The 14743-nt window shown below is 37.0% G+C and overlaps 1 protein-coding gene across 1 annotated transcript in view; it reads left to right on the top strand.

Moving 5' to 3' along the window:
* The window catches only part of HNF4G (hepatocyte nuclear factor 4, gamma), an 18942-nt gene extending 4895 nt beyond the window's left edge, over positions 1–14047 (top strand). The window contains exons 3-10 of the mRNA XM_009891888.1: positions 1–17; positions 3672–3778; positions 8939–9094; positions 11285–11372; positions 12371–12523; positions 12703–12939; positions 13418–13540; positions 13929–14047. The exon at positions 1–17 is cut by the window's left edge and continues 72 nt beyond it. Coding sequence (XP_009890190.1) covers positions 1–17; positions 3672–3778; positions 8939–9094; positions 11285–11372; positions 12371–12523; positions 12703–12939; positions 13418–13540; positions 13929–14047 — 1000 coding nt within the window. The remainder of the gene's footprint in view (positions 18–3671; positions 3779–8938; positions 9095–11284; positions 11373–12370; positions 12524–12702; positions 12940–13417; positions 13541–13928) is intronic.
* Positions 14048–14743: the final 696 nt, after the last annotated feature.

Here is a 14743-nt window from a genome sequence, read left to right as displayed (position 1 = left end):
AGGAATGAAAAAAGAAGGTAATGGAGTTAATTTACTATTTGATATACAAAAAGAAAGACACTGAATTAGTTTTAAAATGTAATAAAAATTCTAAAAAAATTCAGCAGAATAATTCAATGGAAAGTCTGCTATAGTGCCTTCATGATGGAGAAATGCTTTTATATTGAGGTGAAATATGCGTCATCTAATTTTCAGGTGGGTAAGCAGTTCTAACGCTTTGAGCATTAGCAAATCTATGGGTTTAAAGTAAATTTCCAGCTGTTTAGTCTGTGAATCCTCACACCAAAATTCATTGATTTCTAATTGTTGAGGCATATCCTGGAAAAGTTAAGTGTAAGTTTTTAATTTTAATTTTTAGCAAATTTGAGTGATAAAATCTCTATTTGGGATTTTGTTTCTACCCTACCTAAGTAAAGACAGTGCCAATTTACTGGTTGTTCCCTTAAATTTAAATGTTTGAAGCATTTAAACCAGAGGAAGGAGTGTGAAGTTGAGTGAAAAAGCAGTGGTGAGAACAGTAGTGGTAGCTGTCAGTGGAGCGTCCGCGTTAATTGAAAAGATTTCTAATCTCATTAGGGCTTAATATGGAAAGACTGTTACTTATGCATCTCACTGACAGACATGAAGAAACATGGGTGTCACAGTGATCCTCCTGTCAAAGTGGAAGGACCAGATGACCACAAGAGCAGAACAATAGGGAAAGAAAGGCAGTAGGAATATCAGAGGATTTTTGTATCAGGTTGTTGGGGCTATTGCTTTACTGGCAATTAGGATGTAGAGGCAAAAGATGTCCTGATCTGGTCTAAATAAACAGTCACAAATGGTTCATCACAAAATTTGCTACCTGTTTTGTTTGGAGCATGGTTTGTTTGGAGACCTGCCTGAAGGCCAGTCTGCAATGTGAGTGTGCAGTTCTCCTGTACTGTAAGTCACTAGGCTGTAACATTTTTAGTCTATGCATAGCTTTCCTAAGGTAAAGGAAGCTGTTTATGTTCTTATATATCTATACTGTAGTACTGCTTTGCTAATGATTGAGTTTTAGTATGAGATAAAATGGATTTTCTCCTTTCAGCTAGATGGGGATACTCTAAAAGGCATTACACTGTGTATGTGTGAAGTAGATTCGCTAATTCTTACGTTCTCCTTGAACACAGATTAGCCTTTTGGAATTTGAGTCATTAAAATCAGTAACATATATATATTAGCAAGATGACGTGAAGAAAAGGGAAGACCTGTGTGTCCACAGCAGCCCTACAAGTTTTGCAAGAAAGCAAAGCTTCACAGACTTTCAAAACCTAGAATTAAATAATAGTCTAGCTCAGAAGGGACATCTGGAAGTCATCTAGTCCAGGCCCCCATTTAAATCAAGGATAATTTCTCGGTTCAGTCAGGTTGCTTGGGACCCTGTCCAGCCAGGTTTATACAGTCCCTGAGAGAGGACATTCCACAACCTCTCTCAGCAACTTCTTCCAGTGCTTGACCACCCTCACTGGGAAGAGTTTTTCCTTATATCGAATTGGAATATGTCTTACTGCAGTTAGGGTAGTGTCCATTGCGTCTTGTCCTTTCACTGTGCATCTGAGAAGAATCTGGTTCTGTTTTCTGTAAACTGCAGAAATTAGTCCCCCACCTGCGGCTTGGTCCTCTCTTTTCCACATAAACAAAGATGCCTCTCTCTGTTTCACCTCGTGCATCTTGTGGGATACACCTCCATAGCCCTCTGCTGGACACTGCCCAGTTTTCCAGTGTCTTTCGTGTATCGGGGAGCCCAAAACAGAAATAATTACTTCCCTCAAGGTGCTAATACAGCCCGGTGCATGGCTAGCTGACATTGCCGTGGGGCACGCTGCTAACTCATGTTTATGAACTGAACATATATTCTGCACAAAACTTTTAACCTGACTTACACTGCTCTGCCTCCTCTGGTCCCACTACCTATAAAACTTGCATTTTTCATTGTGTCCAAGCCACGTTTATTCAAAACTTTCCAGTGCTAAAATAATTCAAAATGCTGAACTGTAAATTTCACTGCTTGTGTGTTGTTATATACCTCTCTACACCGCCCAGGGATGTCTCATAGCATAAGTGTAGCATTGTCTATATGATAGTTTCTCCACTTGTTTCTAGCAAATCCCTTTCTTTTCTTCAGGGTGAAGGTGAGAAAGGCTTCAGCTGGTAAAAGCTATACAAGTCCTCTTTGAGAAAATATTCTCCCTTCCTCATGGAGTCTCTCTTTAAGGCAATTTTAGCCGGAACTGATGAAAAGGCTTTACCGACCATCAATCCATTCTAATAATCCAAACTTATGCATATGCAGGGGAAAATTAAAGCATTTCCCTATGATTCTCGAAGTGCTCCACCAGTGATTTTCACTAGTGATTGTGAGAATAGCTTACTGTTTTTCTAATACTAATCAGCGCTGACCGTATTTTAATTTTCTGTGTGGCACGTAGGCTGCTGAGATTCAGTGATTTTTTTTTCCATTCTTTTTAAAAAGGTTATATTTTTTGTTTCCTGTCTACATGAACATTTAGCACTTTGTGTTTATCACTGCACAACATTTCTTACTGTGACCTTAATAAAAGGCCCATCAGTGAGTGTCCTTGGCAAAAAGTTAGTACACCTCTGGAATAAACTGCGTGCATTGTTCAGATAAACCCTGGAAACTATTCAGTGTATAGAATATTTTATTTTTTTATTGAAGCCTTTGGTACTACTCCTAAATTCTGTAATGCAGATTGTTTCCCACAAAATAGCAAACATATCTTTGGAAATAAAGCTGCTACTCTTAAAAGATGATGAGATTCCTTGTGCAATAAAAAGATTTTGATCAGCACCATTTTTTTTTTTTTCTTTTCTCCTTGGCCTAACCTTGGACATGATCTAGGTTTTAGAAAAATCTGATTGAGTTTTATTTTTTTCTTCTTCCTTCAATTCAAAAGTAAGCCGTGTTCCTTCATAAGCCTTGCGTGTACTGATTAAGGATTCCTTATCAAAAGCCCTTTCAACTGCCTTTTTTGGATCCCATGAAGCAAAATTTACCGTCCTGAAACCTTTTTGGTGCTTTTTTTTTTTTTTTTTTTTTTTTTTACTTAGTTAACGTTCTGTAACCTGGCTAGGAATGCAGTGTCACTGAGGAGGAGTGTGAGATTTAAGTTTCAAAATTATCTTAGTAGTGGATTAAGTTAATGATTCATTCCTGTTTCAGGGTTTGGCACAGGACAGCAGGAGTAGGGCTTTTGCACTTCCTCTGACTGAGAAACTTTGTCAGTGGTGGTGTTGTACCTCTTGACCTGTTCAGCAGCCTGGAGGTGTCCATTTCTACCACTATCATAAAGCCTCACTTAATAAATTGGTTAAAGTAAGAAAATGACAGCATGTGTTCAAATTCAAAGGAAGAAAGAGGTTTTACTGTCAAAAAACAGTGACAAAAGTGCTGATAATTCAGTATCTATCTATAATTAGTTATACGTAGTTTTTACAGGCAAGCAGTATACAGATAAAGACCATAAACACGTAAAGTCATCCTTCCTCCTTACTCAGAGCTAGAACCACTAGGCCTTTTTTGAATGTCATACATTTTGATTCTTGTGGTTATCTAGTAAACTTCTGAAATGATACTGTGTGGCAATGTCTACAAGTCAATAAATGAGATGATTATTCTTTTTCAGCTGTACAAAATGAACGGGACAGGATAAGTACAAGAAGAAACACTTTTGATGGCTGCAACATTCCCTCTATTAGCACATTGTCACAGGCTGAGACACTCTCCCGTCAGGTACTGAGGTCTACCACAAAATTATTTGATGACTTTAAGACCGTTTTTCTAAAGTTAAATACTTTTCAGTTTCTTATTGTAGTAAATATAATTATTCAGATTACTTTTTTCTACTTCCAAAATGCACCCAGCTTCCTCTTCCCAATGAAAGAATGAGTAATAGAATACATTCTTAAAGCAAAGTCAATAAAAAAAATTCTACCTTGTGCAGGACAATATGTCCTAGGCGCCTTTCTTAATAAAGCTTTATGATTCTTACTGCTTTTAAATCAGTTGCTGTCTCAGACAGCTGGTGGCATCTATCTATCCTTGAGGCTGGCTTTCCCATGAAGCATTAGAGAAAAAATTGTCCAAAGCCATTACATTCAAAGGGGTGTGGACACTCATTTCCTTACATTCTTTTGAAAATCCCATTTTTAATATCCTTAGACATTATAAATAAGGCAAACAGAAGTGTTCCAACTACAGTCTATTCACATCTTGCTTTTAAATTTTCTTTGTCTCATCTGAACTTAATTTTCTTTTTTTTTTTTTTTTCCCTATCCAATCAATTGCTGAATGGAACAGTCTCCAGTCCTTTTCTGCACCTCAGATAAATCACGGTCATTGATTCTGCATTCTTGCACCTCTTACTAACTTACTTAGAATTTAACTGCCACCTTTATGATTTCATGCTGACTGATTTATACATCCCCAAATGTTTTGTAATCTCATCCTTTATCAGCATCTCTTTTAGGGTGGAACTGTCTGTAAAGAATTGATGCAGGAATTACTGGGTGATAGTCTTTGGTACATATTACATGTCTGGGCAGAGTAGATGAACATAATGGACCTTCCTACCTTTCATACTTATAAAGTATGAAAAATATACCTATTTTTACCTTCTTAGTGATTCTTTGAACTTGCTTATTGTGCTTTTTTTTGGTGTGTTACTCCCTTAATCATTTCCAACTGGTAGATGCAATTCGGGAATAAGAGCTGTCTTAAACAGTATCACATCCTCAGCCTTTCCTGCCGCAAAGTTTTTTTTCAGACAGTAAATTCCTGGCCTAAAACATCAACTTGTGTATAGACAAAAATTTATTCTACTTATTATTTGGTATCATAGAATCAGAAAATCATTTAATTTGGAAAGGGCCTTTAAGGTCATTGAGATGAACCAGCACAAAAGAGATCACAAGCGGGAACAAGGAATGAAGAGAGGTCGAGATAGGGATAAACAAAGAGACAGTCAGAGAGACTGGGATGACAAAGAAAAGGGAAGGAAAGACCGCAGGGATAAGAGAGAAGGTATCCAAGAAGAAAGAAGTTCAAGAGATGTCCACAAGAAAAGAAAATCCAAGAAACATCACTGAAATGGAAGCAGTCCAAGTCCTTGTTGGTCACCCAAATGTCACTGTGAGACCTCTCCTGATTGTGATGTTTACAACAGTGGAGATGATAAAAATTAAAAGTACAGACTTCTGAGACAGATTGTGCAGCCGTAGGAATCTTGGTCACTGAATCACCATCATGTTACAGAAGAGCAGCAGAGTCGCTGGAAAGAAGAGCAAAAATCAGACAGAAAGGAAAGTTCCCAGTGTTATGAAGAACCAGTTTAAAGAGAGAATTTCTTCAGCAGATAAGCAAAGAGAGCAACCAGGTGCTTCAGAAAGCTCCTGGTCCAGGGTTCAGGAAAATCTTGTACATCATCCCTCTGAAGAAAGAGATGCTTCTGACAGAATGCATGATGCCAGCAAGAAGAAATCTAAAGTACAGAAAAAGCTGCAAAGAAGAAAGATGATGACACTGGGGTGGAAAGGTATGCTAATGAATCAACAGCTGAGGAAAGCCAGGTCTGTTCACCCAAGAAAGGTTAAAAAAAGAAAAATGTAGAGAAAAAGTGGAAGAGGTCCAAGGGTGATTCTGAAGTTTCTGGTGAAGAAATTGTTCCACACCATGAAAAGAAGAAAGGCCCAAGAACACCCCTTGTAACAAAAGAAAAATTGGTTGAAGCACCACCTGTGAAAGCTATGGCACAAGTCCCACAAAAAAGAGAAGATACAACATTTAGGGACTGTTATGTTGTAGTAGGAGAGAATTGCTCCCACTATGCCAAGCATATGTGAAGATACACTCTTGGCCTCAAAGACCAAGACGTCACATTAACATGATGCAAAATTAAAGTCTTAAAGGTCCTTGTTTTTCCCTCAATTGAATGGGTCCATAAGATGAGTTCAGTCCTGAGGAGAAACTTGGAGGAGGTGGTAGTGTCACAAATCATTGGCCAAGTCCTTCAGCTGTGAAATAAAGAACAAGGTGGTATCCATCCCTTGTAAAAATTTCATATTAAAATAGGCAAAAATATTTATGTTGTTCTTGAAGATCACTTACATGGGGAAATTGTCCAAGTACAATTTTTCTCCCACAGACCCAGGAGAGGCTTCCAGGATTATGTAAATATGGAAGGGACATGCTGGAGTCTCATAGGAGTATGTATGTGTCTCTGATGGTTCTCAGGACAATAGGGATCTAGTGATATATTGTCATGTTCAAGTCATTAATGGGTACAAGTTGCACTGTGAGAGGTTTCATCTCAGTGTAAGAAAGAAATTTTTTACAGTGAGAACAATCAATCACTGGAACAGCCCTCCCAGGGATGTGTTGGAGTACCCATCACTGGAGGTTTTCAAGATGTGATTGAGCGGGGTGCTAAATAATCTCATCCAACCTTTCCCATGAAAGGTTGGATGAGATGATCTTTCGAGGTCCCTTCCAACCCAACTACTCTATGATTCTATGAATCAGTGGCTCCTGTGTTGCACCCCAGAAATGAGAGGCAGGTTAAAACCATAGAGAAATAGAAAGAGGGAAGTTCACAGCTTCATATCATTGTGAAGTGATGCAATCCTAGCAGTTCATAATGAACTCCGTGGGAGTCATCCCATGAGTCCCCAGCAGAAGCTCAGCAAATAATTTCAGCACACAGTCTATAGTTTGTCCTATAAGATGTAATTTATAAAGATGCATAGCTTTGATTAAAAGATATTAAAGGAAGGACAATGTATTAAGTTCATGAGTCAGTAAGTCTAATGGTTAAATAATCTGCCTGTTCTTCACCTTCTTGAATTAACTTCCAGTTGGTGCGTGGCGGTATCAGAACTCTCTTCTTTGTGTAGGTACTTTTGAGTCATGATCAAGACTACTCTTACTCTTCTGGAAAAAATGAAATATGTTGAATTTCTTTACTCTTTCTGTACTGAAGATTTTCTAGTCTGAATCATTCTGGTAGCTCTCACCTGAATGATATTCAGTATTTTCAACTTCATTTTTGTAGAACAGATGCCAGAAATGGACTCATGATTATAGCAGGCATTTCACAAATGCTCTGTCTACAAAGAGACAATATCTTTAACCGTTTTCCTACATGGTAGCCTTCGAATTATGTGTCTGAGGATTTTTTCACCTGCCTAGCTGCTGCATTTCCCTGAGAACTAATGTGCAACTGGTTAACTGCCCTTAATATCTAAGCTGTTTTCAGTGTTTTAGATGACTGAATTATGTAGGAAGCACTGAGCTTTAGCTCAGAAGTGCAACTCCTTATGACTACCCAAGGATAATGGGATTTCACCGCATTTTTTGGTGGGGGATTTAACATGGATTTGGGAATGAAGGCGATCCGGTAGGAGTCAACATAAATAGCATCCACCATCCTGAAATTTGTGGGAGCACAGTATTGGAAGATCAAACAAAATTTTTTTTTTTTTTGGGGGGGGTGGGGTAATGAAACTACAGAATTTCCCAAGTATGCTTTCTGTAATAAAACATAAGGTGAAAGTCAGTTTCATAGGTCTTGTATAGTGGTGGGGTTTTCTCTTCTTTTTCTTCTTTTTTTCTTTTTCTTTTTCTTTTTCTTTTTCTTTTTCTTTTTCTTTTTCTTTTTCTTTTTCTTTTTCTTTTTCTTTTTCTTTTTCTTTTTCTTTTTCTTTTTCTTTTTCTTTTTCTTTTTCTTTTTCTTTTTCTTTTTCTTTTTCTTTTTCTTTTTCTTTTTCTTTTTCTTTTTCTTTTTCTTTTTCTTTTTCTTTTTCTTTTTCTTTTTCTTTTTCTTTTTCTTTTTCTTTTTCTTTTTCTTTTTCTTTTTCTTTTTCTTTTTCTTTTTCTTTTTCTTTTTCTTTTTCTTTTTCTTTTTCTTTTTCTTTTTCTTTTTCTTTTTTCTTCTTCCCCTTCCCCTTCCTCTCCTTTTCCTTTTCCTTTTCCTTTTCCTTTTCCTTTTCCTTTTCCTTTTCCTTTTCCTTTTCCTTTTCCTTTCTTCTTCTTTGTCTTTTCTTCTTCTTTCTTCTTTCTTTCTTATTTTTTTCTTCCTTCTTTTCCTTTTTTTTTTTTTCCTGGTATGATAGCAGCGATAAACTGACTTTCTTTTCTTAGGCTTGGTTTTAAGTTGTCTTCCCTGCCTGGCTTAAGAGCAAGCCTGGTTTTGTTCTTTTCCTTGAAAAGTCATTAAGAATTTCAGGATTTGGCTCAGTGGTTATGTGAAAGTGCCCCAGCTTCAGGCCCAGAAAGATATTGCTCTCTTCTTATTTCACAGAACACTGTTCACTGCAGGTGGTCTAATGCACACTCATATCCTTTACATTTGCTCTGAAACGTCTCAGGCCCCCACCTATACTGATGCTTCATCATTACAAACCATTCTCCTCCAGGCACTAAAACCCCCCTGTTTTACCTTCTAAAGTTAATGACACTTATCTTTTCACTAGAAGAACGTGCTACCCCTTTATGTCTCTCTTTCTTTGCCCTTAATATTACTGCATGCCCCTATAAGCTTTTTTTTTTTTTCTGAAATGAAGTAAATGTCAACCATTTTAAAGGAATAAAAAAAGCACCTCCCCCCTACAAATAGTAAGGGCTCTGGTATATTTTAAAATAGTATTTTGGAATAAGAACATATTGTGTCATGATATGAATAGTGTAACTTTTAACATACTGTAATGCACACTGGTAATAATGAGAAATTAAATTTTATAATTTACGTGCAGACCAATTATTGGTCCGTGTGGTCAAGGAATTTATCAAGAGTATGCATGATTACTGCTACCATTTTTTCTTAAATATGCTGTTAACCAGTGAAAATGTAATTATATGAAATATAACATTGTTAATTTTTTCTCTCACTTTGGCCAGATCTCAATCTCCAGTCCTGGTGCTAGCACTGACATAAATGTTAAGAAAATTGCTGGTATTAGTGATGTGTGTGAATCTATGAAGCAGCAACTTTTGGTCCTGGTGGAATGGGCTAAATATATTCCAGGCTTCTGTGAATTACCGCTGGATGACCAGGTATAACAGGCGACCAAACAGAGAACTTTAATTATTGACCTGTTATTTCTGTGATATTTAAATGTTATGATTAAACATTCATTATTTGTTTGATCAAATAGAGCTAGGTACTAGACCCACCATCTTAAAAATTTTTAAAGTTTTTAAATAGCATCAACACAAAAAAAACCCCACAAAACAGAGGAAATTGACAAGACTCTAGCATGTTAACAAAAAGAAGCAGGAAACTAGTATGTCTTTTAGTGTTTTGTGCTTTCTGTATTCTTTTGTAAGCAGAGATACCAAGCTGCATGCAAAAATGAAAAAAATCTTGTAAAAAAGCCATGCTTTTTTCTGACCTTGCAAAGTATTTATTTCGTGTTCACCTTTCATTATAATATGGTTTAAGGCAGTGTGTTGTTTAATTTGAAGCACGTGTTCTGTACCTGCAAAAAATAAAAGCCATTAGAATCTCAAATGCCAAACTTACTAATATCAATCCATAGCAAACAATCTTTCATCTAGTACAAAGTACTAAAATTATATTGTGTATATTGAGTGTGGAGCAAAAAAGCATCAAACCTTGAAAGTTCTTAAGGATTTTTATGACAGAGGTCTGATCTATCATCACATCTGTAATATAACCTAATTTATCACTGGGTTTCAAAGTTGTGCTGGCACACTCAGAACCAGTGTCTCCACATTGTGGTAAGAAGTTCTCTCACCGGCCTTCTGGGCAGGAGGTTAATTTATGGCTCGGGATTGATTGATTTCAGTCCACCAAAATCTGATTCAGGTTGAAAATGACTCTGTGAAGTGGAATTGTGTAATTCCTCCTTTTTGCCTCTTCAGTCTCTCAGTTTTTAACAAAATCCTGCAAGGAGAGTTAGAACATCCTTGGGTTTGAGACTCATTGCCTCTTATACTCCTCCTCAGGAATACAGAGGCGTTTCAGGCCAAGGAGACCCCCAAAGCAGGAGCTTAATGATGTCTTTGTGGACCCAGAGAATATGATATGTGTGCACGAGCTCAACATACTGGAATAAGTTAAAAATCTGTTCATGTGAAAGAAGGAGAATTTTAAATGCATTGGTTACACAAGAGCAACAAAAGCGAAAAAAAATACTGCTCTTTTTATTCTTAAGATGGCATGAAGGAAAAGAGAAAGGATCAGACCTTATTAAAAAGTTCCTGTCTGTATTGGGAAAAAAAAAAAAAAATCAGCTTAGAAAGATAGGCTTAAAACACCCCTGCAGTGCTTGAAAAGGGCATGTTGGGAAATACTCCGGAACCTTAAGTATCTTAGAAGAATAGTGACAAAGGTATTGGGAGTTAAAACAAATGCCACTTTAGCATTGATCTTTTCCTAAGGGGCATTGTGCATTTAGTTGTAAAATAAACCATCTGGTATTGAACAAATGATTCCTGATCTGGGAATTGGCCTGATTTACAAACCATGGAGCAAGCCACACCAGACAGGTTGACTCTACTGAGAACCTGGAAAGTCGTAACACATTAAGTATTCCTACGTGCTGTGTACCTTTACATCACTCATAAAGTATTGGCTTGGATTCATAAGAAAAGAATTGTCAAGAGAGGAGTTCCTTGAGGAAGTAGAGGACAGGGCTGAAGTTTCAAGCAGACATAAAAAACAAAGGAAAGTAAATAGGTGACGAATAGTAAACTAATGACCACATTTTTGGTGTGCCTTCCTGGTATGAATTGGGTTTCTTCTTTGTTGACAGTACTGGATATTTTAGCATATTTGGCTTTGTTGGGGAAAAAGTTCTTTTAAGTGCCATATAAATCTTTCGTTCAAGGTGAGAAAAATGAAACACTGATAGTGCTGAATTTACCATAGCAGTTCATTCCAGCCCACCAGAGTCTTTAGTGCCAACTTAAAATTCCAGAGAAAACTTTGTTAAGGGAATAGGCACTAGGAAATAAATGCAAGTATTGTGTTTATTGAAAAGTATTTTGCAGAGTGGTGTGTTTAAAATCTAGACCAAATGCTAGAAGTGACAGAGGATGACAATTTAATTACAGGGTTAAGTTTTTTACGTTTGCTTTACATTTTACATTAGAATCTTAACAGTCTTAAACATGTACTTATAGCTGAATGCAGTCACGGCAATATGCATCCTCATTTATTTTGCAGTTATTGGAACTCACTGCTTTATCTTCTAATGAGTCTGTTGTTTTTTTCTTGAGGTTGCCCTGCTAAGAGCACACGCTGGGGAACACTTGTTGCTTGGAGCAGCAAAACGGTCCATGGCGTATAAGGACATTTTACTTTTAGGTAAATATTGGTTTTGTTTTAATTAATAGTCATGATGTTAGAGTACATTAGCAACCATGTAATCACTTAAGTGGGACAACTGTTCTGGCACAATCACAGCAATGCATTCTGTGAGTGCTAAATAGCTATTAATGACATATTGTCACGTGCCCTGTTCCAGCCAAAGCAGGTGGACAGTTTCCTGTGAGTTTATACCGCTAAAGGTTTATTGGATACCAGATACCAGAAGTTCCTGGCAAGTTGTCTCCTTATATTAGCATCCTTTTTGCACCTTTGTCCCATAAACCCCCAATAAAACAACAAGAACAACAACAAACATAAAAAACCTTTGCCTAAGAGAGGAGCAGCCATCGTGTGGCCTGTGTACTAATTTCAGTCTTCATGAAAACCATTTATCTGGAGCTTTCTCAAGAGCCCTTCAGACACAGTCAGGGAAGACCCTACAGGCTAGAACGCTGGATAGCCATGTGGGAGATGGGTGCATCCATGGCACAGGGAGGACTCATGCCTACATAAGCATATTCTTGGTCACTTGAAGTGGCTCCTTCACTGGGTTATATAAAGACAGCATGGCTGTTAGGGAAGGGGATGTCATCGCGTGGTGGAAGCATGTCTTCCCTTTGTCCATACAACAGAGACGCACAGTAATACGATGAGATGTGTACATGCGTGTATAGTGACATGATGAGGAATTTGTTAGCATTGTTTGACACAGCACTCTGCCAGTCAAATATGGGTCTCAGTCCTGTGCACTGATCAGTAACGGTACGTGTTGGCATATTTACATACACAGATAATTTACTGGGTGACAGCTGTATTTTGCACAAATACTCTGTTTGCAAAGAACAGAGTTTTGTATGGTACAAGGGGAGTTATTACTTAAAAAAATATTAATTAGATTAAGTAAAATGAAATGTCCTTTTGAAAATGGGCTTTGGATAGTACGTTGCATCAAAGTCTGTGTATCAATCCACATGTTGGTATTCTTTCTCTCTAAGGCAACAATCACATAATCCATCGCAACAGTCCTGAAGTAGAGATCAGCCGAGTGGCAAATCGGATTTTAGATGAATTAGTTCGACCCTTCCAGGAAATCCAAATAGACGACAATGAGTACGCTTGCTTGAAAGCGATTGTGTTTTTTGATCCAGGTACCTTTTTGAAAATATCTCTCAGAATTATTTTACATGTGATTATATTGAAAGTAATTTTTGTTGTTGTAGCCTCTGCTCATGATATCTAGTTGGATGGAAAAGAATAAAATAAAAAAAAAAGATGTTCTTCCCAAATCATAATCTGCCTTGACTTTAAGTTTTCGTTATTTTTCAAGATGCAAAAGGCCTGAGTAATCCAATGAAGATTAAGAACATGCGGTTCCAAGTCCAAATCAGTTTAGAGGATTATATTAATGACCGTCAGTATGACTCCCGAGGAAGATTTGGAGAACTTCTGCTTCTACTGCCTACACTCCAGAGCATCACTTGGCAAATGATTGAGCAAATACAATTGGTTAAACTATTTGGAATTGTTAAAATTGACAGTTTGCTTCAGGAAATGTTACTTGGAGGTAAGCTAACAACTTGTTAAATTTACCATGTTGTAATATGTTGAATTTAGCATACTAGGGTGCTGAGGGAATCATGATATAAGCAAGCACTTTGACCATTGCATTGCTGGCTGAGCTTTGAGTCACATGATTGTTAGCTAAAGACTTGTTGTCTTGGCTGCTCATCTTCCTACAGCCTCAGTTTGTGCTGTGTACTTCTGAGTCATTGCTGGGTATCTAGACATAGAATTCCCTAGACAGATGGAAGAATCCTTACAAATATTTCATGAAATCCACTGTTAATGCAGTCAAAACACTAAAAATAAACACGGCGCTTAATATGGTTGAAGTCTGGTTAAATTGTTTAATGAATACCCAGAGGCAATTATTCAAATTGCCAATCAAAATATTTGCTCTGTGGAAATGTAATTATTGAAGTATAAGTCTCTGGCAACAACATGCTCTGTTGAATTGATATATGCTCATGTTATTTCTGCAGGTACTTCTAATGATGCCAGTCATCTGCATCATCCAGTACATCCTCACTTAGCCCAAGATCCATTAACTGGCCAAACTATCCTCATAAGTTCAATGTCTGCTCCTGTACACACAGAACAGATTTGTAAGTAATTGCAAGTTAGTCTTCTGTCATAACATTTCACTGTTACATTTAAAAATATTAATTAGAGTGGTGGCCTGTCAGTGCTCATGCAGTTATTTCATCAGCATTCTTAAATTAAAATAATTGTGCATTAAAAATGTATGTATGTAAACAGTGTTAAGTAAGAGACTTTGACCTTAATGTAATTTAATTTTAAAAATTCAGCACCATTCTGATATATCATTGTTTTCACATGCACAATTTTTAATAAACTAAAAATTCTGATAATTAAAATATCCATAGCATGCCATATGTAACAGAACTTCCTTTCAGTGCAGTAGTATGTATATGTGAATGCAGAGTAGACCAGAATACAGAAATACGTAATTCTTTCTATATTTTTTTACAGCAACTCCAGAAACTCCATTACCTTCCCCTCCTCAAGGTTCTGGGCAAGAATACAAAATGTCTACAAATCAGGCTTCAGTCATTGCACAGCAATCTATTTTGAAACAAAAACCATTGTGATAATGTTTCTGTCTCTGTCTTTCCCTCCCTCCCTTCCTCCTTTCCTTCCTTCCTTCCTTCCTTCCCTCCCTCCCTCTCTCCCTCCCTTCTTCCTTTTTATGCACTAGATAAATTGGTAGGACACTTGCACATTTAAAATCTCAGGATGATAAAGGAAATTATTTCCTCAGCAGCCACTACTGTGGGTGTTTCTTAAAACACCTTATGATTTGGAAAGTAATACTCACTGTTCTGACTGCCACGTACAACTGTAACTGTGGACATTGCAGTCTGACAAGTATGTATAGAGACTGATATTATTTTTAGATCTTTTAACTGCACAAATTCATTTTTTATTTCTTGTTTTAGTTGTTGTCTTAATATTATTGTTCTAGATGTGTATATAATTTTTTCATCGTGACGGAACTGTTTAGTGCTTGTTTAGCTGTGAATTGTAGACGTGAAAAGACGGGTTAATCAGACAGAAGCCAAAATTCCATTAGTAGTAAAACAGTAGGCTAAGCGCATGCGTTAAATAAAAAGGAGAAAATACTTCATGGACAGAAATACCCAACTGATTTTAAAATATCTTGATTTGAAAGAACCATCTCTTTCAAGTAAAATTTCAACAAAAGAGTTGAATCCTCCCTACTTACCTATTTGTATGAATCAGAGGGCCTGCCATGGGCAACTATGTTTGAGGACTTTTTAAAATCT

The sequence above is a fragment of the Charadrius vociferus genome, unplaced genomic scaffold, assembly GCF_000708025.1.
Source record: "Charadrius vociferus isolate BGI_N301 unplaced genomic scaffold, ASM70802v2 scaffold15, whole genome shotgun sequence".
Lineage (NCBI taxonomy): Eukaryota > Metazoa > Chordata > Aves > Charadriiformes > Charadriidae > Charadrius > Charadrius vociferus.
The sequence above is the reverse complement of the archived record's forward strand: the minus strand, read 5'-3'. Positions and strand labels throughout refer to the sequence as shown.